The 25,419-nt window shown below is 46.2% G+C and overlaps 2 protein-coding genes across 5 annotated transcripts in view; one reads left to right on the top strand and one right to left on the bottom strand.

Moving 5' to 3' along the window:
* Window positions 1–25,345, top strand: part of FBXW8 (F-box and WD repeat domain containing 8) — a 116,395-nt gene extending 91,050 nt beyond the window's left edge. Inside the window, exons 8-11 of the mRNA XM_045776032.2 lie at window positions 6,187–6,314; window positions 20,254–20,427; window positions 21,800–21,910; window positions 22,413–25,345. Of these exons, the coding sequence (XP_045631988.1) occupies window positions 6,187–6,314; window positions 20,254–20,427; window positions 21,800–21,910; window positions 22,413–22,545 (546 nt within the window). The 3' untranslated portion in view covers window positions 22,546–25,345. The remainder of the gene's footprint in view (window positions 1–6,186; window positions 6,315–20,253; window positions 20,428–21,799; window positions 21,911–22,412) is intronic.
* Window positions 15,165–25,419, bottom strand: part of TESC (tescalcin) — a 61,346-nt gene continuing 51,091 nt past the window's right edge. For 3 of the 4 annotated variants that reach the window (XM_087857311.1, XM_087857313.1, XM_045776039.2), the window contains exons 9-11: window positions 23,077–25,207; window positions 19,926–19,966; window positions 15,165–19,195 (exon numbers count right to left, since the gene is read on the bottom strand). The gene's annotated coding sequence lies outside the window, so the exon portion shown is untranslated. The remainder of the gene's footprint in view (window positions 19,196–19,925; window positions 19,967–23,076; window positions 25,208–25,419) is intronic. The other variant, XM_087857312.1, reaches the window with a different exon arrangement.

Genomic DNA, 25,419 nt, shown 5'->3' with positions numbered 1-25,419 from the left:
TATTTTTCCCCTTTGGGATTTCTCGTGCTTCCTCAATTCCAGTTGTAGAACATTCGGAGCCATTGTCAGAGTCTTTGTCTCCCTCGTCCTGTCTGTTCTTTCCGTCTGGAACTCAGGTGGGTGTACGTTGGACCAGCTTGTCCCTCCTCTGTGCTGTGCACCGCTCGCTCACACCTCCCATCTCTGCCTCTCCGTGTTGCATTCTGAGTGATGCCTTCAAATCTGTCTTCGGTTCACAGAATTCTCTTGGACTCTCATTAGTTGTTTAGCTCATCCATTGCCTTTTTGATTTCTAGAAATTCTATTTGTTTTGTTTTTCCCAAGGCTACTTTGCTGCTTTTGATCCCTCACCCTCTTCTATTTCTGTAAACATTTTCAGCATGCATTTTTGTTTTATCTAATAGATATCTGATATCCTTGGAAGTCTAATTGTTCTGTTTGTTTTCTACCTCATCTATGATTTGTTTCTTTCTGTATTGGGGATTTTTTTTTATTGTTATTATGAGCTCATATTTGGCTGATCTTGATTTGTAGGTTTCCTAAGGGGCCTGGGTTGAGAGGGTCTTCCTCCTGAGAAAACTCAGGTACCAGGAGACATGTTACCAACCTGAAAATACTTTAATTATTAGGCATGGGGATTTTTGGCCTTGCAGGTAGTATAAATTCAAAGTCTGAAGCTGTGTGAGGGCAGACCCAGAGCCCACATTTTTCATCCTGAGCTGAACCTGAGGCAGACAGGTTTCCAGGTAGGCTTTCTTTGCCAGTGGATTGGCCTTTTCCCTGCTTTGCTTTTTACTGAGTGTACCTATCCATACAATGGCCCCAGTTGTAGGCAGACATCTCGGTTCTGGTATTCCATTTGGTGCTGGCTGGAAACTTTGCCTCCTCCTTCCCCAGTTCTAGGCTCCTGACATTGGCAGATGTCCTCCGAGCAGCCCCTGACATGAATGCCACTTCCTTTTCTGGTTTTAGCGCCCTCCTCATTTTTGGCTCCTCAGAATTTCTCTGATTTCTTAGGAGTTAAACAGAATGTCTGAAGAACGTTTAATAGACTGAAACTTATCCAGCATTTTCAGTGTTTGTAAATAGGAGGGTTTCCCACATATTCTAGTCTGCTGTGTTGTCAGGGTAAAACCTTAGCCTGGATACAGTTAGGGTGTTCTAGAATCTGGATGTTCTGGAGAGAGATCTGTGGAACCTCCTATTTTGAGTAGGGTGAAGTGATTCTTTGTATAAGCCAGTAGCAAAATTAGGCATCCCGAAATGGGGGGAAAATGTGTCAAGCAAAAGAAGGTGTCTCTGGGTATTTATTATGAACTAGACTGTGGTGAGCTCTGGGTTTTCCGGATACCGTGTACTGATCAGTTAATCTCCAAGCACATGTTGGGTCCTTGATCGGTGCTGCAGGAATGAACGATAGGATTTCTGCCCCAAGGAACTTCGAGTCTAAGTCTGAGCAGTGTTTTATAGCATGTAGCATGCTGCTTGGTAACAGAGCCTCAGGTGGCCTGCCCAAAGCTGTGTCCAGTGTTTGAGAACACAGGTCTGTAAAAGAACCTGGTGTGCAGTTCAAGATGGCACCTTGGGAACACCAGCTGAAGTCTGTAGACAGTAAATACTGTCAGTACTGACAAGAGGGGAACTTGTCAAATTGAACTCTGCCAAGGGCAGAGAGAGCACAAAATAAGCTTAATTGGGATGGAAGAGGAGAGAACATGAGGATTATTTGCTTTACTCTCTAGAATTTGGCTTCTTACCATGACTATCCCTCTCAGAAGAGCAAAGTATGTGTGGTAATGATGGGGGTGGCTTCTTAGGGAATCAAGAAAGAAAGTAGGTAGATTTTGTCATCTCTAAGGATTTCAGATATCCTCCCTCACACCATGACTTTTATCTTTGACTCTCTCAACCCAGTATCTCTCAACCTTTAGCTCTCTTTGTCACTTCCCTTTTTTAAAATGGCAGCAGACAAGTCATCTTTAAACCACTGTGCTTTTCTATTTTTTTTTTAAGATTTTATTTATTTGTTAGAGCACAAGCAGAGGGAGTGGCAGGCAGAGGAAGAAGGAGGCTCCCCGCTGAGCAAGGAGCTCGATGTGGGACTTGATCCTAGGACCCTAGGATCATGACCTGAGCCAAAGACAGATGCTTAACCAACTGAGCCACCCAGGTGTCCCCCACCGTGCTTTTTTAAATGCCACCATCTTTTAAGGAAGCCTTCTGACCACTCCTCACTCCTTTGGAAAGGCAGTGCTGGGGTCCTGAGGAGGTGAGCCAGCTGCTCAGGTTGTTGGTGTGATGCCTTTGGCAGATGGAGGAGTATGAGGAGGACTTACTGATGGGTAAGTTTAAAATCAAAACAGAAATGGAGTTCCTTTCTTCATTCATCAGTGCATGACCAAAAGTCTGGGACTCCAAGGCTCTATAATCTCTTCGTAGTGATTTCTATATGCAACCAGGTCCTTTCATTTGAAGGTAAGAGCAGTCCCAGATTTAGGAAACACTTGCAGTGCGATATTCAGTTCTCACTGGGTGGGCGAAGGACCTCACCCCACTGCAGGAACAGTAGCTGTTTCTCAGCTCTTTCCTTCATGTTTTGGTTGGGAAGCCAGTCCTGGGTACACTAAATATTCTGGGTCAGCCCTGGAAGGTACAGGGCCCATCTGCACGAGGGCATTCCCGATGCCCTGTGGCTGCCACCTCCTTCCTGATTATACCCTGCCACCCCTGCCGTTACAACACCAGATGCGAGGACACGGCTGTAAGGTCGTTCTCCTCAGAGAGGCAAGTCCCATGTATGGAGGAGCAGGACAGCCGTGCAGGGGGGGCCGTGCAGCAGCTGGTGAAGAGGTCGGTCGTTCCAGCTGGCTTGGCAGCAGGCTGACGCTTCTGCACGTTATCCACCATCCCTGGTCATTCCAGTACCTACTGCAAAGATGATTAAATATATGTTGACTTAACTGTTGAACGAATTACATTATTGATCTAAAAAATTAGAAAGAACCCAAGTAGCCATCAGCATGAAATTACATTTCCATAGAGAAATTCTATGCAGCCATTAAAAAGAACAAGATCTATCTATAGAGACTAATGATGAAAGGACTCTCATGTTGTTTAGGAAAAACAAGTTGTAAAACAATATAATCCCATTCAGAGAAAAAAAACATTTATACACACAGAAACAGACAAGGCAAACCTACGTCAGTAAACAAGTCTAGCAGTATATATGCTGAACTGCTGAAGTGTGGTTATTTCTGAGATCTACAGAATGTTACCACTTCTTGTAATTCTGTTAGAATTTGTTACAAGCTATATTACACTTGAAATCAGGAAAAAAATATAGATTGTTTAAGAAAAAGATTTCAAAGAAATCTGAATAGCTGCCGAAATGGAAGGTTTGGATTCTAAGGCTAGGATTTATGAAAATACTTTAAGGTTTCTAAGAAGGAAAAAAAAGAAGGAACTTTCTGCTGAAGTTCTTCTTAAACAATGCTTGTTTCCATCAGGTGCACTCTTGATAGATCTCTCCCTGGCAGCCAAAGAGCAAGGCACACCCAGTGTCCTCTGATGGCCCGCGCGTCTCCTGTAGTTCTCTCTGCACAATAGATGCCGGTCTTAACCTTGTCACTTGAGATCATGCTTAAAATAAAACTTTGCTCTGTAATCACTTATGTAGGCTCTTTTGTAACATGCACTTGGTACTTAAAGGGAAAAATCCCCAGCAATATCTATTGATTTGGCGGTCACATTAGTGCAGAACATTTTCTTTGAGATTTTAGCTCTGAGTAGTATTTTCCTTCTTTCCAGCATATCCATACACCTCTGAGAGGGAGTCAAGTGGCCATGGGTTGAGATTCACCCAACTGGGGCAATAAAGAGAAAAATTAGTCTAATGCATGGTCTTAACAAGAGGGGGAGTGTGAGCATGAATAATTAATCTCACTCGTCTGTGGCAATCAGATAAAATGAAGTCCCATTTGCTCAACCTTATTAAAAGAGAGAGAGTGTGGGAGGGAGGGAGGGAGAAATGGTAAAGGTCGTTAAGGGACTTTTAACATGGAAAGAACCGCCTCTGAGATGGGTAATGTGTTTTCTAATCTCTGTGGTCTTTAACTAACCCTAATGGTAAAGGTACTCTTCAGATATTCTGATTCATTGAATTATTAAACATTTCAGAAAATACTTGACTCTTTTGACTACGAACTTTGATGCCTTTATGATGAATTTGCAGTCTTTCTGAAGAGGGATCAGATTTCCCCATGTCACTCATAGATGACCCATCCACTTGTCAAAAAAGAACGAGAAAAAGTAAAGACAGACTCAACACCAGATTTTAATTCTTACGTTTATCGTGGACATTTGCACATTAGATGCTTCCTACTATGGAAGTTGAAAACAAAAAGAAATTGGGTCCAAGAACTCTACCAAAAGCTCTATTATTATACAGAAATGAGGAAAATTACCCTTATGAGAGACCATGAGGTTGCTGTTAATTTTTTTTCTCCCTCCAGGAGCTGATTTTATGCAGCTTTTAGGTTATTTACTATAGATAGAAGATTTGATTATTTCTATGTTCTTAATTAGTAGAATAACTTTTTTTCCGGGTATTTTAGAATTGTTGAAATTTTTTCAGAATTATTAGAATTGTTGGAATTTTTTCAACCTTTTTTTTCAACTGCATGAAAACAAAAATAAAATTTAGCTTGTTCTCTGTAGTCTTAATGGATTAGGAAGGCATTTTAAAATTTGAAACAGCTTATTTTCCTTTCAGGTGCTGCTAGCAACAGTTAATTAAAGTGATAGTCGTGTTTTAACTGTGAAGCATTTCCAGAGATTCACTTGTTAGAAATGTGTGTTGACAAGATCATGGTTTTCAAGGTGAAGACCATCAACCTCTCAATACTGAAATAAGAATCTGTATCATGATAAACTGATAAATGTAAGGTTGAGAAGAAAAAGCACATCATTTTCATGTGTGTGCGAAGGGAGGCGGACCTCTCTACAAAATATTAACGTTCAGTCATTTTAACTACACAATCAACAGAATGCATGCTGAGAAGGGTGTGTGTGTGTGTGTGTGTGTGAGAGAGAGAGAGAGTGAGTGAGAGGAGGGGAGGGAGAGAGAGAATGAGGGGGCTTTTGAACTGTGAGTTTTGGGGCACAGGGGCTGTATCTTAAGTATTTACAACAGTGACTAATCCATAGCAAGCATTTTTTTTTAAAGATTTTATTTATTTATTTGAGAGAGTGCAGAGGGAGAGGGAGAAGCAGACTCCCCACTGAGCAGAGAGCCTGCTGCGGGGCTCGATCCCTGGACCCTGAGATAATGACCCAAGCTGAAGGCAGATACTCAACCGACTGAACCACCCATGCACCCCCATAGCAAGCATTTAACATTAATTAATTGAATTACTAAGATTTTTTTTAGTAAATTACTTAATCTTTAGAAAGATTCCTTACAAATCCTTTTTTTTTTTCTTTTTGCTGGAGAGAAAGCACAGAAATGTTCAATCATAATGAGTACGTTGTCTAGAGATCAAGGATACTTTATTTGCTTCCATACCTTTTAGAACAGAACCTCCTAAAATTAGCAAGTGGAAAGTGGCTGGAGAGAGAAATGTTTGGGAATGTCAATTATACCTCAGTTAAAAAACTTTTTTAAACCTTTGGGAGTAAGACTTTGTGTTCTGGTTTGTAGTTTAGTCTAAAAGAATCATCTGTCATATAGTGATTATCTATCCTTCTGGAAATATTTACCGTTCTTTTTTTTACCTTCTGGGATAGCAATAGAGAGAGGGGAAAAATAAGAGAACACAGGCTAGCTCATCTGCGGACATCAGAAAATCAGAAAGCAGCTTCCAAATCTGACGCAGTCAGCGACCCTTAGTTTCCATGCTGCTCTTTCTGGGTTAGGAAGTTGGGATATCTAATGTCCCCATTTGGCATTTTCCTTTGTGTCCTATGATTTTGTACCTTGGCCTGAGGAATTCTCTGGATGTTCTTTTGTTTTCTTTTGCATTTCCTTTTGTCATTCTAAGAGCCATATCCCTATCCTGGAAAAGGTCAGGAAATTACCAGGCAGAACATCTCCCTTATGGGGAGCTGGTTACCATGCCGGAATGAGAAGTGTTGGATGGAGGCCTGCTGTATGCAACTGCACACCCACGTATCTTCCTTCCTTCCCAGATCCTGGTGTACAGCCTGGAAGCAGAACGTTGCCTCTCGAAGCTGGGCAACGCACTTGGTGATTTCACTTGCGTCAACCTCAGGGACAGCCCTCCCAACCTCATGGTCAGTGGCAACATGGACAGGAGGTAGGTGTAAGTGAAGAGCCACGTTTTGCAGGCACAACCACTTCTGCCAGGGCTTTGCCCCTCTGCCTCCGCCGTGCTCGCTCGTTCCCTCTGCTGCTCACACGGCTCCGTTCTCACTCCACAGCCTTGCCCGCCTCAGTTCAGCCTGATCCTTAAACACCGTCTCTGTGAACTTGGAGAACAAAGTGCTGCATTAGGTAATAGTTGGACAGAGCTATGTCTCTGCCTCGTTTCTGAAACACCATGGGAAGGTGGTCTTTTAAGCCATTTGGTGGACACAGTTGGTAGAAGGTCCAGTGAGACCACTTGGAATATCTTTTGTCCCCCTGCTGCAAAATTTGTTTGGCATTTAAAAGCTCACTTTCTAATATTAAAAACAATAACCTAAGGGCTGAATCATGCTCAACAGAATAGGGTTGCCTGCCAAATGATGTCAAGAGTGTATTTCGGAACACTATGGTGTCCCTCTGGTGATGGGGGAAAGGGACTCGATGGGAACAGATTCCCGTTTCTGTTTAGCTGATTAGCAGTCTTCTCTTTAACGCTTTGGCTTAGGGAGTCGGGTTTTCCTGCTGCAGGGTCCAGTGCCAGCCACGGACGCTCCAGGAACCATCAGCACGAAAGGATTAAAGTGTTTGAAAAGACCCTCTGAGTCCAAATTTTAGGTCTTTTTCCCTCCCCATCCCCTCTCCCCCTCCCTCCTTGTCTTTTCTTTTCCTTGTCTTTTTTTTTTTTTTTTTTTTTTGGCTGGTTATCTGCCTTGTCTGATCCAGTGCCCCGAAGAGAGGTAGCATGGCTGGAGGCCAGGGTCTGCCGGCGCCCCCTCCCCCGGGCCCGGCCCCGGGCTGCAGGTGGTGGGCTGCTCGGTGGGGGGGTCAGATCGCGAGGCGGGCACTCCTGCGTGCCAAGTCTCAGACCTCTGCCGCGCCAGTCACCAGTGCGGCAGCTTGCAAAAATAATTATCGTGTCAAAGAATATTTTCAACTCCTGACCTTCACCTCTTTACTACGCCCTTCCCCTAGAGCAGAAAGATAGCTTGAGTGTGCGCTATTGAAAGAAAATTGTTTCTCAAGGCTTCCTAAAATGGCTGATAATTTTTGACTCAAGAATTGAACTCCTCAGTGTATGTCCAGTTTTTTCCCTAACAAAACAAAACAAAAACTAGGCTTGATAAGTGGCCCCACATGTGGCACAGCAAATGAATCCAGTCAGTTTGCAGTTTACTCCCATGTTGTACTTCCCAGACTGAGCCGTAGAAAGGCTCCACGCTTCTCTGATAGGATCCCCCCACCCCAGGGACCGAGCGGCTACTACTCTCTTTCCAGGAGAGCAGATGCGGGGGCTTCTCGGGGGCACCCAAGTGGAAGGGTTTAGGGCTGTGGCTTATGCTTCGGAGTTTGCGGCATGAGCGTCTAGGTGTTTGACTACAGCGAGGCTCCCAGGAAACCAGAGCGGTGTCCCAGGGGAGAGGCCTCTGCGGCCTGCATAACTTAGCCCTGAAGTCGGCTGCAGGGGGACGGTTAAAGCCAGACTGTCCTGACCCTTGTCAGCCCAACAGCGTCCTGTCTTAGGAGACCTACAAACTCCTTAAAGCTGGCTTTGTCCTCGGGAGCAGGGCTGCCAGAAGAGGAGCTAAAGGCCCTGTGTAAAACGGCTCTCTGGTCATGTTCAAGTGCAGATCTGACCATGTGAAGTCTGTGGCATTAAGAAACCAATGCTATGGTGCGGGTTTTTGGTTTTGTTATGTTTTTTAATCCTCTGTCTGTAAAGAACAGACTAGTGGCTTGGAGTTGAGAGGGGGTATTCAGAGTGGCGTTCCATCAGGGCAATCCTTGATCTGGGCCAGCTGTTAGACCGCTGCTGGGACATCAGGGGCTCGCCATCGTATAGGAGGTTATAGGAGGTCGTCCTCACGAATCAGAATAGTAGTGTAAGCCAAATGAATTGGAAACATGGGGGTTAAAAAATTATATGTCTGGAAAAAGGAAAGAATAAGGAATCTAGACTTTCAAATCTAGTAGAGGGAAGGGGTGTGCGTGTGTTTTCCCAAAGGCTTAATAGCTGGGAGTCAGATCTTGTTAGAGCTGTACACGCGGCTCTTACAGCTTATGTTTCATCTCAAAAGTGGGAGTAAGGGATCAAATACTATGAAGAGAACTAGGTACTTGGTTGTCACTTAATGGCCGATGCTATTTTTTAAATGTGGAACCTTTTTTTTTTTTAATTTAAACTTAATTTCTGCTCTGCTCTCTTAGTACTCTGTCAATAATGAGAATGAAGTGGACTCTAAAGATACATAAAACTGTCCCAGGTTAAGACAAAAATAATTTTTCATGAACGTAAGGAAATTAGCAAACACGGGTGGAATTTTGTGAGGAGTTTTTTGGGGGGGGTGGACGGAGAGGCTCAAATTTAAAGCAAAAGAATAGCTCACCTAGCATGCCACCCTTTCTAGAAAAAACAGAGTCTGATAAAGATGAAGAGAATGAGTAGGGTGGAAACAGCGATTGTTGGATTGTGCTTCTCCCTTGCTGGACGAGAAGGGCTGTAAAGAGGGGAGGGGGTATGGCTGTGCATGAGAATATTAGCCTAATAGATCACTGACTTCTTCTGAATGCACATTTTGTCCTTTTCTGCTAAACCAAGAAGAACGAGGAGTAACATCAGGAGTGGTGTGTGTCCAGCATTAGGACTGGACGCTCGTGTCTGCTCTCCTCACCAGTGTCCAGCGCTCAGTGAGTGCGCAACATGGGTCCTGTATTTATTCTTTTTTTTTTTTTTTAAGATTTTATTTATTTATTTGTCAGAGAGAGACAGCCAGCGAGAGAGGGAACACAAGCAGGGGGAGTGGGAGAGGAAGAAGCAGGCTCCCAGCAGAGGAGCCTGATGTGGGGCTCGATCCCATAACACCGGGATCACGCCCTGAGCCGAAGGCAGACGCTTAACCGCTGTGCCACCCAGGCGCCCCCTGTGTTTATTCTAAGATGGCCTTTTTACATTTTCACAACTGTGCAATCAGGACGTGTCCTTTATAAGGATATCTCAAAATTAATTGGCAGCATTTTTAGATGTTACACAAACTAACGGTGCTTCTTACGATCAATGGTGTTTTCAACTAAATGAAAGTATGCATTTGCTCGATGAAGGCAAAATGGATTAACGTTAGACTTAGGAATGATAACATTTATGAGAAGCCTGACTAGGTTACCAAGAGGAAGAGTGAAGGAAATAGGCCATTTTGTTGTTAAATCTCTACATTTATGTCTTCTACCGAATTTGGGAAGTTTGTGGCCGTTATTTCTTCAGATGTTTTTTCTGCACTAATCCCTTTCTCCTCTCCTTCTGGGACTAAATGATGTCATCCCACAGGCCATTGATGCTCTCTGTTCATTTTCTTCCCTAAACTTTCCCTTAGATTACGTAGTAACTCTTCAGTTTAACTTCAGGTTCACTGACTCTTTCCTCTGTCATATTCATTTTCCTACTGGGCCTTTCCAGTGAATTTTTTATTTCTGATTTTTTTAGTTCAAAATTTGCATGTAGATCTGTTTCTCTGATCAGAACATTATTCTTTCTTACCATTTTACCTTTAACCTCCTGGAATGTAGTTACAAAAGCTGCTTTTAAAGTCATTGATGATTCCCCAAATCTGGGTTGTTTTTTCCCTTGAGAGTGGGTCACTTTCCTGGGGTTTTTTTGGTATTTTTTGTTTGTTTCGGTGGGAGTGGGGGGTGGGGTGTGTATGTCAAGTAATTTTGGATTGTACCTTAGATATTTGGAATGTTTTGTTGTGTCCACTTTGGATCCTGTTGTATAATCCTCTGGAGAATGTTAAGATTTTTGTTTTAAGGGGCACCGGGGTGGCTCAGTTGGTTAAACATCTGACTCTTGATCTCAGCGTCATGAGTTCAAGCCCCATGTTGGACTCCACGCTGGGGGCATGGAGCCTACTTAAAAAAAAAAAAAAAAAAAAAAAAAAAAAAAAGATTTTTGTTGTAAATAGGCAGTCACCCCGGTTAGGTTCAGACTGCAAGTTCTGCCTTGCCTCCTGTGGGTGGTGAGTCCAATGTCAGCTCAATTTTCAAAGGCCTTGTTAATGCTTCTCTGGCTCTGTCCCACACGTTACCCAGGGGTTAGTCTGGGATGATAATGGTTTTTTATCTTTTTAACTTAAGTATAGCTGACATACAATGTTATATTAGTTCAGGTATACAACATAGTGATCCAATAATTTTAGCCATTTATCCATTATCACCGGGATAAGTATAGTTACTATCTATTACCATACAACATTCTTGACTGTATTCCCTGTGCTGTACTTTTCATCTCTGGGACTTATGTTATACCTGGAATTTTGTACTCTTAATCTCCCTCACAATTTTGCTCATCCTTCCACCCCCCTTCCCTCTGGCAACCACCAGTTTGTTCTCCGTATTTATGAGCCTGTTTCTGTATTTTGTTCTCTTGTTTTGTATTTTAGATTCCACATCTGCGAAATCATACGGTATTTGTCTTTTTCTCTTTGACTAATTTCTCTCAGTATAGTACCTTCTAGGTCCATCCATGTTGTAAGTGGAAAGACTTCATTTTTTATGGCTGAGAATATTCCCTTGTGTATATATACCACATCTTCTCTAGCCATCCATTCATTGATGGACGCTTAAATTACTTCCATATCTCACTCTTGTAAATAATGCCCTGGTAACACAAGAGTTGCAGGTATCAGGTTAGTGTTTTTGTTTTCTTTGGGTAAATAACTGGTGGTGGAATTTTTTAATTTTTTGAGGAACCCCGATACTGCTTTCTACAGTGGCTGCACCAATTTCCATTCCCACTAACAGGGCCCAGGGTCCCCGTTTCTCCACATCTTCACCAACACTTACTTCCTTTTGATACTGGCCATTCTGACTGGCATAAGGTCGTATCTCATTGTGGTTTTGATTTGCATTTCCCTGGTGATTAGTGGTGGTGAGCATCTTTTCATTGTCTGTTGGCCATCTCTGTGTCTTCAGAAATAATGTCTACTCAGGTCCTCTGGAAGCAGCATTGTTTTAAGTCTTAGCTGACCTCTCAGAGCCTTTGCTGTACTGCGTTGGACCTGTCCTGCCCAGCTCAGAGATGAGCCTGAGATCTGTGTGGGGTCTTGTACAAATAATAACAGGCTCTCCTCCAGTTTCTTCCTCTCTTTATCCCTATACTTTCCAGCCTTCGGGGGCTCCTTTCTCTTGGGCTTCTGTTTTCCCTGCCTGGTTCACGACCACCACGCAGCTCTGTGACTGGAGACTGCCTCTGGGGCAAAGCAACAGAGGAAAGAGAGGGAAGAGCCCCACAAAGACACCCCTTCCCCATACACACATTCTCGGGACTGCAAGGGCCCTTTCCCTTGGTTCTTCAGAAGGGTGGGCGTTGCTTCCAGAGTCTGAGCTCCTGCGCTACCACACAACTCTTGAAGCTCATACTTGGGGCGTGGCTGAGAGAGAAGAGGGAGAAAATGGGAAACCCTTTCCCCATGTGGCCACTGCCTCCACAGCCCACCATCCAGAGTTGACTCTTCAGCGTCCGCTGGTATTTGTTTTGTGTTTCGTCCAGAGGATTTGGTTGCGGTCAGCAGGACACAGGCAGTAATGGACTCCATTCCTCTTGGCCAGAACCAGAACTCCTACTTTCTCTTCAGTGATTTAAATGAATGAATAGTTGGCAGTCGGGAGCTGTGTAAATGAGGCTCCTTTCCACTCTGTCTGTTCTCAGTCTCCTCATCGGTGACCTGCTCGTTCCCCACCATGAAACTGGGGATCTGGAACAGAGCAGCTCATCAGTGCTCTGCAGGGAGAATCTAAATAGGAGTTGGTGGTAAGGGCCTATGTCAGGATGGGAGTGGGTTGCCAAGGCAACAGTCACTGCACCAACAATTCTCACTGCCTTTCTCGCCCTGGAATGTCAAGATTAGTTTTTAAATTTTTAGCAGCTTTATTGACATAAATGCACATGCTACAATTTGCCAATTGTACAGTTCACAGGGTTGAATTGTATGGTGTTCACAAGGTTGTGCACTCATCTCCATCACCCCAAAAAGAAACCTGTACCCGCTAGCAGCCACTCCCCTAGCCACTCCTCATTTCCCTCCAGCTCTAAGCAACCACTGTTCTATTTTCTATCTCTATAAATCTGTTTCAGACGTTTCACATAAACGGTATCATATAAAACGTGACCTTTCGTGACTGGCTTCTTCCACTTAGCATGGCATTTCCAAGGCAAACTTGCACCGTAGCGTGAATCACTACTTCATTCCTTCTGCGGCCACACGGTGCCACTGTATGAATACACCACATGTATTCGTTCATCAGCTAATGAACATCTGGGTTGTTTCCACTTTTTAACTCTTACGAACACTGCTGCATCGTTCAAGTACAGATGTCTGTGTAGACATAGGTTTTCAGTTTTCTTGGCTATCTAGTGAGGAGTGGAATTGCTGGCTTTTATGGTAACTGTTGAACCTTTTCAGGAACTTCCAGACTCTTTTCAAAATTGGCTGCGCCATGTGACATTCCCACCGGCAGTGGGCGACAGTTCTCATTTCTCCACGTCCTCGCCAGTCCGCACTCCTGTCCCTAATTACAGCGTAACGGGTGTGAAGTGGCAGCTCATGGTGGTTTTGATTTTCATTCTCTTGGTGGCTAACGCTGTCGTACATCCTGTCGTGTGCTCTTTGGCCTTGTCGGATTCAGATCCGAGGCGTCCATTCAGATCCTCGGCCTGTTCTTCTAGCTGGGTTACTTGTCTGTTTATTGATTGAGTTGTAAGAGGCTTCCATAGATTCCAGATACCAGTCCTTTATCAGATATGATTTGTAAGTATTTTTTTCCAGTCAGTGGGTTGTCATGCTCTTGGTGGTGTCTTTTGAAGCATGGAAGTTTTTAATTTCGATGAAGTTCAGTTTATCTGTTTCGTTCTGTCACTAGTGCTGTCGGTGTCACACTGAAGAGGCCATTTCCTAGCCCAGGGTCATGAAGATTTACTCTTTCTGTTTTCTTCCAAGAATTTTTCTACATTTGGCTGTTCCATTGAGGTCCTGATGCAGTTACAGTTGAGTAACTGCAGTAGTTGTGTATGTTGTGAGGTGGGAGCCCAGCATTCTTTTGCGTGGATGTCCAGCACTATCTGTTGAAAAGACTATTTTTTGCCCCGTTGAACTGTTCAGCACCATTGGTGAAAATCAATTGACCATAAAATAGAGTGGTTATTCTAGGTATAGTCGTCTGATTAAAATTTAAAATCGAGAAGGATACTAAAGTAAGCTAAATATTTCCATGTTTCCAATTTGGGATCGTGTGCCTTATTTGGGGGTGGGGGTTATGTACCTCACCATTACTGCCCGCAGGTGGCATCACGGGCTGGCTTGCTGGGGATCGCAGGATGTTTGCAGAGCTCTTCACGGTCATCCGACGCCGGCCCCACAGAGGAAACGGCCAGAAAAGTCGAGTGATCAGTCTGAGGGCCTCCTGCTCGTTATGGGCAACACAGGGAGAGCTCCAAGCCTCAGAGATACAGCTTCAAACTGCAGTGCTCCAAGCAGAGCCTAGAGTTGGATCATTAAATTGGGTCGTTCTACTTAAAACTGTACATTCTTCTAGTTGCTGTTTACAGCGAATCCTTCACCAGAGGCCATCGTCAGTGCTACAGAGATAAAGCTATTGATTTTGGCATGTGAGGTTATATTTAAGATTCTCTAATGTAAGAGCCCAGGTTCAGCAAGACAAAACAGAATCATGTATTGATTTGTTTAAAAACAAAAACGCAAAACTTTCTTGATTAATTTGGTCTTTAAAAAAAAGCTTCATGTTTTCTTATTTGTTCCATTTCCTGGATAGAAATATGGCTTTAGGTCAGGTCCTTCTAAATGAAACTGCTGAGCCAGAGTCTGAATAGGCTTCATCTTTGCCATCAAATACGGTTTGCCTTATTACCATTCGGGACTTTTTAATCCAAACCAATGGGAGGCAGGCCCTGAGTGATGACCCCCAGTTATAGAGTCTCGGCACTCACTTCTGGCCCGACAAATACGAGGTTGTGGTGCGCTGCTGCCTGCTGTCAGAGAGAGAGTGAGTGGGGCGTAAATGTTGTGTTTGCTCCATCTGCAAGTGTTATAATAAGTTATTCAAAGCTCTTAGCACAGGACCAACCAGAGCGTGCCTCCCTCTCAGTTCCAGCACGTTTTCCTGCCCGTCAGATGGATGCTCCTCTGCTGGAGTCTTTGGAAGGTTCTTGTGTCTTTTATTTTAATTGGCGGGCTAGAGCCGACTCCTATGGTGTGATTTTCATTAGAGAGGGGCTGGAGAGAGGGAGTGTTGGAACAGCCCTCCAAACCCAACCATGAATATTAAACATAATACAATTACAGCTCTCGGACCAATTATTTTTCTTTTCAACGGGCAAAGTTGATGAATACTCGATAGATAGGAATTCACAATATCTTCCATTGGCTTCTTTCTGGCCCTGGAATCCGTGGTGTTGGCAGGATTTTGTGCCCATTTGTCGTGCTACCTGTTTCCCCGCATCGAGTCTCTGATCGGAGTGCTGAGGTTGCACGCTTGGCCAAGGGACGTGGTTCAGGTTGGTGCCGCGCTGTCAGATGTCCGAGGCAGACACCGGTTTCTTAATGTGGATTTAAATGGCTCGTGTGGACTTCGCACACCGTGGGGTGTGCTGTTTCTGTCTGTTGCGAGAAAGCAGAGTGCTGCCTCTCTAAGGAGATGTCATATAAATGCTTTTCTTTTTTTCCTGGGGGGAGAAGTGCAAGGCTCTTTTGGCCCATTTTTGTTTTCCTTAGTGATGTAAAGTACACAAATGATGTATCTTTTGGTGTATTTGTTTATTTTGTTTGGAACTATTCATGCTGGTATCTAAATACAATAGGAAAACAGATGGCAAACTTTGAACTTCTGGACCAAATTTGTGTTTGCCTTTGTCTCCCTAACAGCCAAACTGTAAATTATGGAGTATAAATATTCAACAGAGGAGCTCTTTATGAAAATCACCACAGCAAAATAGACCCTTATTAACCAAATCTGCGCTGGAAAGTACTTGGGCTAGAATCTTCCTCCCCCCCCCCCCCCATCATTTACAAGTTGCCATTAGTGAGCAGTGCAGCTGTAGCCTGCAGGCATCACTCCTTTCACAGCATTTACACCTTTTCTTACTTCGCTTTCGCACAAATGCCTCAAGTGGCTCTAAATACTGAGAGGGTCGACCTTTGTTTTTCAAGCCTGTTCTGTGCTCTCCCTGCATCTGTAGCCCCCTACCCCTCACTGGGGAGGGAGGATTGCATGGCCATTCACGGAGCTCGTCAGCGCCCTGCGTGGCCTAATGGTTCCGTGTGCTGGCCAGGAAGAATGAATGGATCTCTCTTCCGTGTTCTAGGACTATGCATTTCTCAAATCCAGTTTTATTTGAAACAAAGCATACATTCGGGGGTGTATGTTAGCTATGTGTACAATTTTGTCATGGAATGCCTGTGCACCCACCCCCCAGCTTAAGGAACAGGACGGCTGGTACCTCTGAAGACCTCGGGGTGCCCCCCCATCATGAATGAGTTCCTGTTTCTGAAACAACAAAAGGCAGTGTCTATGCTTAAAAGGAAAGGGCACCTTTATCCCCTTTACTCTGCTATCACCACTCTTCCCCAGGGTAACTGCTGTTACCAATTCGAGTGTGTCCTTTGAGAATCGGAAGATTTTTCTTTTCCCTTTTTTTTTATTTTTTTCTTTCAAAGAGTGGTGGGCGGGGCCCCGGGGAGGGAGAGAGAGAATCTTAAGCAGGCTCCACACCCAGCACTTGGAGCCCAACGCAGGGCTCGATCTCATGACCCTGAGATCAAGACCTGAGCTGAAACCAAGTCGGACGCTTAACCAACTGAGCCACTCAGGCGCCCCCAAAATCTTCAAATTTTTCAACTTTACTTACACAGGTAACCTAAACTGAATTCAAAAGCACAACGGAGAAGCCAGGCTTCTGGGCACTTCTCTTCCTGAACTGCCTGTTAGCGTTCTCCAGAGGGTGTCTGTACGCACACAGCACAGACACACTGATTCTTCCCCCACACCTGTCACACCACCGGCCTGCGCCCTTGATGCGTAGCAGCAGCCGCCCGTCAGCCTGCACCGCTCTGCCTCCTGTAAAGACCCCCACACTGCCTTCACGGGCACTCAGCGGACGCTCTCTCTAGTGTTTTCAGCCCCTCTGGTTGCCATTCATCAATAGGTGATGGGGTTGATCTTTTAAGACCTCTTTTGTCTTTTGCATTTTCTTACTTCAGTAGGATACTCTTAAATCCGTAATTCTTTCGATTAGTGCTCATGGAGTGTGAGTGTGCGTGCCTTTCATGAATTCTAGGAAAAATACCAGCCATTAACTATTTGGATATTGCCTCCTTGCCATACACTGTTTTCTCCTTCTGGAACTTCTTTTGGATACATGTTGAACTGTCCCCTTCTATCATTTGCATCTCTTAACCCCTCAGTCCCATTTTTCATCTGTTTATCTGTGCTCCATTTTAGGTCATCTTTCAGATTTACCGTCTAATCCACAAATTCTTCTGAATTTAATTTCAGGAGCCATGTTTTCATTTACGGAAGTTTTATACGGCTGCCTTTTGCTTTAAGGCAGGCGTCTGGACTCCCACTCCCCACCCCTTTTTGGGTGGGCCCAAGTCTTAACATCTTGCCCCTGGTTCCTGAGGTTGGCAGCTGCCAGCAGCCTCGCCCCACCCCAGGTTGTCCAGGCTGCTTTCCAGCTTGGGCCCTGGGACAGTCGCTTGCTTCGTGGACCCAGCAGTGCATTTTAAATGGTGTTATTTAGCCAGCAGTATTAAGTGATTTTCAGTGGGAGGGTCAGTTGTCTGAAACAGAAACCCCATCCATCCTTTGCTACTAAAAACAGTGCTGTGGCTAATGGCCTTGTATGCCCACGTGTGTATTTGTATACATATGGTAGATACAGCCTAGATAAATTCCTAGAAGCGAAACTGCTAGGTCAAAAGTATACTGTTTGTTGGATAGTGCCAGATCACGCCCCAGAGAGGCGTTTGTGCTCTCATCAGGCGTACGTAAGTACCTGTCTGTCCAAGGCTCTCCAGCGCGGAGGGTCTGAGTTTACCGCTAAACTTAACCTTTACCAGGTAGATAGGTGACAGGTGCTATCCAACTGTAATTTTAGTTCATAATTTCTCTCATTGCCTGTGAACACACGTGACACGTGTTTAAAAGCCCTTAGTATTTTCTTGTGAACTTTTTCTTAGCTTTTCTCTTAATATTGGGTTGCAGATCTTTCAATTTGAAGGAATTTTGTTTTTACAAGAAATTAGCTAGTTATCTCTGTTGCAAACATTTTCCCCAGTTTATCATTTGCTTTGACTCCCGCTCCCCCACCGTGGGAAAATTTTAAACACTTTTATCGATATTCTCCCCTTTTTGACTTCTGGGGTTTTTTTTTGTTTAGAAGGGCCTTCCCTATTCTGAATATTCTTGTAGCTAATTATATTTAACTCTTTAAGCCATCTAGCATTTATTTTGATGCAATGTAGCTGGTAGAGCTCCAAGATGAAAAAATTACTATAGGGTATTGTCTTTACTTGCTTTTGTAAGTGGGATCTTTTGAGTACATTTTTTAAAACTAGTGGTTGTTTGTACCTAAGATAGCTATTGATTTTGACATATTAATTTCATTTGAGTCAGAGTTATTACTGAATTATCTTCGACTGTCATCTCTAATAAACTTGTCCACTTCATTTTTTCTTGTATCTAATTGTACCTAATTTTGAAAACAATGTGAAGTAAATGTAGATCACTGGTTGTAAAGCCTCATTAAGTGCTCTAGCTCACCCCACTTCTTTTCAGCATCCATGGTTTGTTGTAGTAATTTGGTGAACTACATTAATAGACATCCTCGATGGATCCTGCTGTATGTTACTCAGGTCTGGGCACAGATCCCGACCTAGACTTTGACACTCTGCTCTGTCAGTTTTGGGGAGGACAGAATGCTGGCTTCACGTACACACCTGGGAAGCTGTCGTCTGTCCTTGCTGGGCTGTGGAGCGGTGTGCATAGCCCTAGGGGCTCTTCCCTCCAGCGTGGGCCTGGTTAGCTGGTTTCTGGGACTGTTGCTTTCTTGACAGCTTTCCCAGTCTGCTCATTGTTACCTTTTCTATACTTGGGGGTCAGTTTGGGTAGCTCACATTTTTCTAGAAAGTTGTTTATTTCATCTAGGTTTTCAAATTTGGAGACTTAAGAAAATCAGCTTTGGGGCGCCTGGGTGGCACAGTCGTTAAGCGTCTGCCTTCGGCTCAGGGCATGATCCCGGCGTTCTGGGATCGAGCACCACGTCAGGCTCCTCTGCTAGGAGCCTGCTTCTTCCTCTCCCACTCCCCCTGCTTGTGTTCCCTCTCTCACTGGCTGTCTCTGTCAAATAAATAAAATCTTAAAAAAAAAAAACAGAAAAAAGAAAATCAGCTTAAACACCTGAGGAGATTATGACCCAAGAAACTGACTTAATCTACAAAAATTAGGTCCATGTAAGGTGTTTTTTTGTTTTTTTCCGGGCAGTTTTACCAAACATTTACTAAACTATCCCCTTCATTAAAAAGCTTTTTGTCCCGAAGTCCACCCTTCCTGTGTCGCGTACGTTGGGTTTGACTTTGTGATCCATTCCGAGCGCTTCCTGTTAATAGGTGGGTTTGTGCTGTGTGCGTCTGGGGCTCAGCAAGCACGTCCGGTCTGGAGCTACATTGAGCGTTACTCGTCGCTCCATGGCCTGTGTGTTCTGCCAATATTGTACCACACCCCTGTCTTTTAGAAGGTATCCATCGGGAGCTGATCTGGGGTGTTTCTCTGTTAAAACAAACAAACAATTACGCGTTTAAACTGGGTAGCCACACAATATAGAAGTTTCAGTTCAAATTCTTGTTCCTCAGAACTCTAAAAACAACAGATCTGGGTGTGCATGCTCGTAACTGAGAGTTTAGGACACAGAATGTGTTTCAGGTCATCTCCTCACCACTTGTCAGGACCTCATTTAACATGTTAGCCTTGGGGGGGTCCGGCTCCCCTGCTGGCTGGTGGGGAGTCTTTCCCTTTTGGACTTGCAGCACAGGGGCTGTTAAACCCACCTGTACTGAAATCTTGCCACATTTAATTTTTGCTCTTGTGGCTTATTTCCGGAACTATGTTGGTGTTTCTGCTGGAGAAGTTTGTCTCATTATCTAATTTGTCCATAGGTGGAAATTCAGCATATACTTACGTAAAGAGTAGTTTTTAAAGGGGTTCTTAAATTCAGCTTGACAAAGCAAGTAATTGTTTTGAGACTTCAGATAAGTGCCCACATAGTCAACTACAGCCACATCCCTTTCCAAATTTCAGCAAGAGGGTGATGAGCTCACAGAGTCGCGTTAACTACCAGAAAAGTGTTAATTTCCCCACCAGGTGAGGATCTGGGTTGCTGACAACTGTGGCTGGTTGACCTCCGGCCCTTTGCAGAATCCCAGACTGCCAGCAACACTACAGGGGCGCCCCCCTTACCACCGGGAGAGCCCGCACACTCGGGACGCTAGTCCCAGCTCACCTTCACTCTGAGCGGACTCGTGCTCAGGGCAGATGTCTTTCCTGTCGAGAAGAGAAAGAGCAGGATGTTTCTTTTGAGTCTGTCTTGTTCCAGGGGCTTTTAAGTCATTCTGACTAGACAGTTGTAGGCACTGTAAGCAAGCTCATTCCTTGTGCATCTTAGCCTCCTGTGACGTGTACAAGGGCATAAACTTCTCTGCCGGTGTGTAGATGCTTGCAACCAAAGGGGTTTGTTGTGCATAGACCAGCACCACTGAGGATGAATATGTCATTTCCGGCTTTAACTTGCATCCCATTTCCCTTCTCTGTGCTCATCTTGGGCCTTCCAGGGTGCGGATCCATGACCTCCGCACTGACAAAATCGCCCTGTCGCTCTCTGCCCACCAACTGGGAGTCTCTGCAGTGCAGATGGACGACTGGAAAATCGTCAGCGGAGGCGAGGAAGGCCTGGTCTCTGTGTGGGATTATCGGATGAGCCAGAAGCTGTGGGAAGTGCACTCCAGGTAACGGGGCACTTATGGTGCCAGGCTGCCTCTGAGCCAGCTCCCCGCATGGTCCTCTGTGCAGCCCCTGAGCTGGCTGCAGGGGTTCCGTTTCTCAGGCCAGGAACCCCAGTCACTCTCTTAGTGTCAGTGCGGCCATGACTCCTGCATAGCTCGGGTCCCCCACTCCAGAGCCCCAACATCATGACCCTGTCGTCTCTGTTGAGAAGGGCACAGAAAGTATTCAGGCTTCGATTCACTGAGAGAGCATTTGTCATGTCAACGTCATCATCCGGAGCGTCGGTGGGCGGCCAAACAGGGAGAGGCAGCCTTGCCTGGAGTAGACTTGAGGCCATCTTGCCTGGGGCCCGGGCTGTCCCTCCACCTCACCCCACCCTGCATGCCTCCCGTCGGACACCCTGTTCCTGGGGCAAGGTGGGGAGGAAGCCGCCTTCACAGCTGTCCCTCAACACCCTATGAGGACTGAGCCTGGGAGGTGAACTCTGAGCCTAATAAAAGACAGACATAGACAGATGTTAGGGCAGCCCAGGTCAGGTGCAAAAGCAGGCAAGGTTAAAAGAGGAACTGACTGCTTCTTAGAAAGCAGTGGGAGCCAGTGCTCACTCCCTTCAGCGCAGACTTGAGCCCCAGGTGCTGTCTACAGGGACTCCGTCCAGCCGTGCCGTATTTGGCAAGCCGGTGTGTAATCCCTTTTTTCTGCTTTCTGTGGTGATGTGTGGACTTGCCACCAGGTGGTGCCAAAAGGCAACTAAAACTCCTCCACGGAGCCATCCCAGAGCTACCCGCTCGCTCGTAAGAAAGCCCTTTTATTGCCTGAAGGAGCCCTGGCCATCCCCTCTCCCGCTCTCCTGCAGCTCTGGTTACTTCACTAGGCCAGCGCTCCAGCAGATCTTTTTCTCTCCCGAAAAGCTCTGCTCCCTCCCATGCATCATTCAGGTGAAGCCAGGTTCGGTCATGGCTTCCCCAGAATTCTCCTGTCCCAGCACTCGTCTTCCTGACTCATTTGTAAACGTACAACCAGTCCTGAGCACTACTCCGCGGTCGCCCTCTCAACCTGAGGAGGAGGGGGCCTTGCTGGGTCAGCCCCACAGCCTGCCGCGGGGGAGCCTGGCTTAGAGACCTTACTCAAGGCCGGCCGGCCAGCGATGGGGCTGTCCGCACCGCAGGCGGCTCACCTCCGTGATGTCTGAAACACCATGTCGCAGGGTGGTCAACCAGGGGCCATGGGCGGGGGAGAGACCTGAGGCAAGACTTCGCCCCTGTGTGGGCCCAGGTTTGTCCTCTGTCAATGAAAAACTTAGCAGAGGGTTCTAGAGTCCGCCCAGTTTCGGGGGGCTTCCTTTTCCCACGGCTCTCTCCTGTCGTGTTCCAGGCACCCCGTTCGTCACCTGTCCTTCAACAGCCACAGCCTCATCACAGCCAACGTGCCCTATGAGCGGGTGGTGCGCAACACAGACCTGGACAACTTCACCACTCACAGGAGGTCAGTGGGCTGCGCTGGGGCTGCAGGGGTTCCGAGTTGTGAAGAGAATCCCGCGAGGGTCTTCTCTCAGGCACGGCCGTTCTTGTCACAGAAATTGTGAGCTTACGTGGCCGTGCAGGAGCGTGCCTGTTGTGAGGGCCTCCCCAGGATAGCACGTGGGGTGGGCGCCCAGGGGCCTGGCCACGAGCACCCGGAACCACTGTGGCTGGACTCCTGGTGCTGGTGCCAAAACCGAGTCCTCGCGCTTAATCTATGGGGTGACTCCCACCCTGGTGGGTCTTCTAGACTGCAGACCTGGCCTATTCCCTGACGCTGACACTTTTCCACCCCTGTGGGCCTCCCAGCATACCGTTCCCTCTGCCAGACTGGGCTCAAGTCCGGAGATTGAGTGTCCAGCACCCCATGGGCCCAAGGGACACACATGGTACAGGAAGCACTGTTCTGGGTGGGGCGCACGCCAGCAGCGCTGTACTGACACTCGCTGTCCCTGTGCTTCCTCTAGACACCGCGGGCTGATCCACGCCTACGAGTTTGCCGTGGACCGGTTGGCTTTCCAGAGCGCGCTTCCTATCTGCCGAGCGTCTGGTGACAGTGTGCCAGGCTACAACTACGATCTCGCGCTTGCCTTTCCCTAGGACCGTGGTTAGAGGTGCGCCTCGTGGGGGAGCAGGGGGAAAAGGGGAAGAACCCAAGCCTATAAATTGTAAAACTCCCGAGGAGCTCGCCCCAGGTTTTAAAGGTCTGGGGGAAGCAAGCCAGCCCGGGGTGCACCTGTCTGACCCCCCAGGTTCTGGAACTGCTTTTGCTTTCCTCCATTGCCAGTTTGCTCCTCTGGAGCTTTCTCTCCCTGCACAGTGTTCCTCCGCTCCGAGTACCACACACTGGCGACACACTACCCCCTCCTTCCTCCTGCACCTGCCTACAGTGTGGGTCTCCCCTGCCGTCTTGTACACTACCGTGCAGGGCCCGCTGACCATCCAGTCTTCAGGCCCTTTCCTCTCAGGGGAGCTGGGGTCTCTGAGCTTACAAGGCCCCCACATCCCCTGGATCTGAGATCCCGTATTCTGGTGGCCATTCATACCACCGCCCAGTATAAACCCAGGTGAGCAGTAACTGTCTTCTCATAGTTTTTACCACGATTTATAATTATATATTTATACACTTACCGCATTAAAGACTCTTCACTGGTGTGTCCACAACGCGTGATACGAAGATTATTTTCTGCCTATTCGTTGCATAAGTAGTCCTCTTCCACCTAGGACGGAAGAGCAAGAGCTGGGGGAGAAACGGTTCTCCTAAACCACTGGGCTAAAGCAGGGCAGCCCCAGGGAGCTCCAAGGAATTAAGAGGGGGAACCCCTGCATTACTCCCGATTTAGGCTGTTCTGAGCAGCAGCCACTAATACCCTTCAAAATAGTAGCGCAAAACTACCCGAACTACAAAGTCCATGCTCCTGGTGGGCGATCAACAGATAAAATAAAATATTGAAGGATTCAGAGGATTTACTTAATAGAAGTTACAAGCATGAGCCAACAGAGTTTTGTGCCCTTTTAAATATCCATAGACCAGGCACAGAAAATGGCTGTCTGAGGACCAATCTCAGATCCAGGCCCAAGTCACTGACCCCCCCCCAATGCAATAAAATTAGATAACGTGAAAAAGAAAAATGGAAAATGTGAACCCTCTGGGCCATGAAAACACAATATCAAAACCCCAGGGGTGAGGCCAGAGTGGACAAAGAGAAATGGGGCTTGAATAGAAAACAGACCAAAGATAAATGGATAGCTGTTACCTCACATAGTGACCCCAAAGGAAGGAATTAAAGGAGGGTTAAAAACACCCATTGGTGGAATAGAAAACCAACAAATCACAAAGTTAATATAACACCAAAACCCTACGTTTGCCCCATTTTACACTGGACCAGTTTTTTTTTTTTTTTTTGGAAAGCCAAAATATACAATTTTTTAAAAATTTTAAGCAAGCAGAGGGATGAGTGGGAGAATTCTAGGCAGACTCCCTGCTGAGCACCGAGCCCAATGCAGGGCTCAATCCCACGACCCCAAGATCAAGAGCCGATGCCTAACCGACTGAGCCACCCAGGTGCCCCTCAACTCTTGATACAAAAAGGCACAAGGGGCTCCGAGAAACGGAAAAGGAGGTAATTATGCACACGGGGTTTTCAGGGTGGGGATGATATGCCCACATTGATCTGGGAGAGAAACGAAGCTCTCCTACTCTGAAATGGGGAAATGCTGTGAAGTTTTTGGAAGTATTTTCAGATTGCTTAAGACAGTCCATCACAAACCTCCATGAAACTCGATAGAGCAGTGGAACCAGAGAAAGAGCCGCACCTGGGAACCATCACTCAACCCCCCAGAGCAACGCTCGCTTTCAGACGGTCGGTCTGCTGCTTCCTTTCAACCAAATTACTTCCTAAATGAAGCTAGTCTGCAGTCAGCAGATGAAGTATTTTATTTACTCCTGTTGTCATGTGGTGCTCTGACCCCCTCGTGACCTCGCTCTGCAAGGTTTGCATCTCTCGTAGCCTTCGTGCAACTGGACCACTGAGTGAAACACATTTTTCTTTTAAGAAACAGACCCTTCCATGGGGCGCCTGGGTGGCACAGCGGTTAAGCGTCTGCCTTCGGCTCAGGGCGTGATCCCGGCGTTATGGGATCGAGCCCCACATCAGGCTCCTCCGCTATGAGCCTGCTTCTTCCTCTTCCACGCCCCCTGCTTGTGTTCCCTCTCTCACTGGCTGTCTCTATCTCTGTCGAATAAATAAAATCTTTAAAAAAAAAAAACAAAACAGACCCTTCCAGTTTGATGTCACAACTCATTTTACAGACACGTTCTCCCTTCCCAGCCATGAAAGGTCACTGAAAACCCAGAAAATTTTACAAAAACTAAAACTAGTTTTAAACTTCTCATTCACTGCCAGCAGTCCAGTGTAAAATGTCACGATCGTAGGGGTCTTCTTTCCTCCCCAACCTGTTTATAACATCTCCCCTTAAGGAAAATTGCCCGGTTTTGTGAAGGAGGATTTATCCGGCAGTGTTTTCTGCTGCAAACTTTACACCCCGGAAGGAGGGGAAAGGACCATAGTTCCTCTAGAAATCAACATTTACCCAGTGACCAACACCTTGGCCCCCGTCCACCCCATCCAGTCACCCCACCTTACCTTCATCCCCACTGGCTGGTTTGAGGGGTTTCCCCGCAAGTCCTGAGCGGTGAGCAGAGGTACCCTTTCCTTTTCTTCTGTAGCTCTTCTGCTCACTCTCCCCCCTCCACCTCCCCCTAGAGAGAGAGGAAACTCCTGTGTCACTGGGGGAGCCAGAGGGCCCAGCACCAGAGCTCTCGTATCCGAAAACATCGTCTGCCTTTTGCTTGTACTTTATAAAATGTCTGTTGGTTCTAATAAATTTTTAAAATCTGTTTCTTGTTTAGTTACTGGTTTCTTGTTTAGTTACTGGTTTCCCTGTCCAGGTGTCCTGTGACAGAGCCCCGCC

This window comes from Ursus americanus, chromosome 30, assembly GCF_024610735.1.
Source record: "Ursus americanus isolate L20-20 chromosome 30, mUrsAme1.1.p, whole genome shotgun sequence".
In the NCBI taxonomy this organism is placed as follows: domain Eukaryota; kingdom Metazoa; phylum Chordata; class Mammalia; order Carnivora; family Ursidae; genus Ursus; species Ursus americanus.
This window is presented reverse-complemented; position numbering and strand designations above follow the sequence as displayed.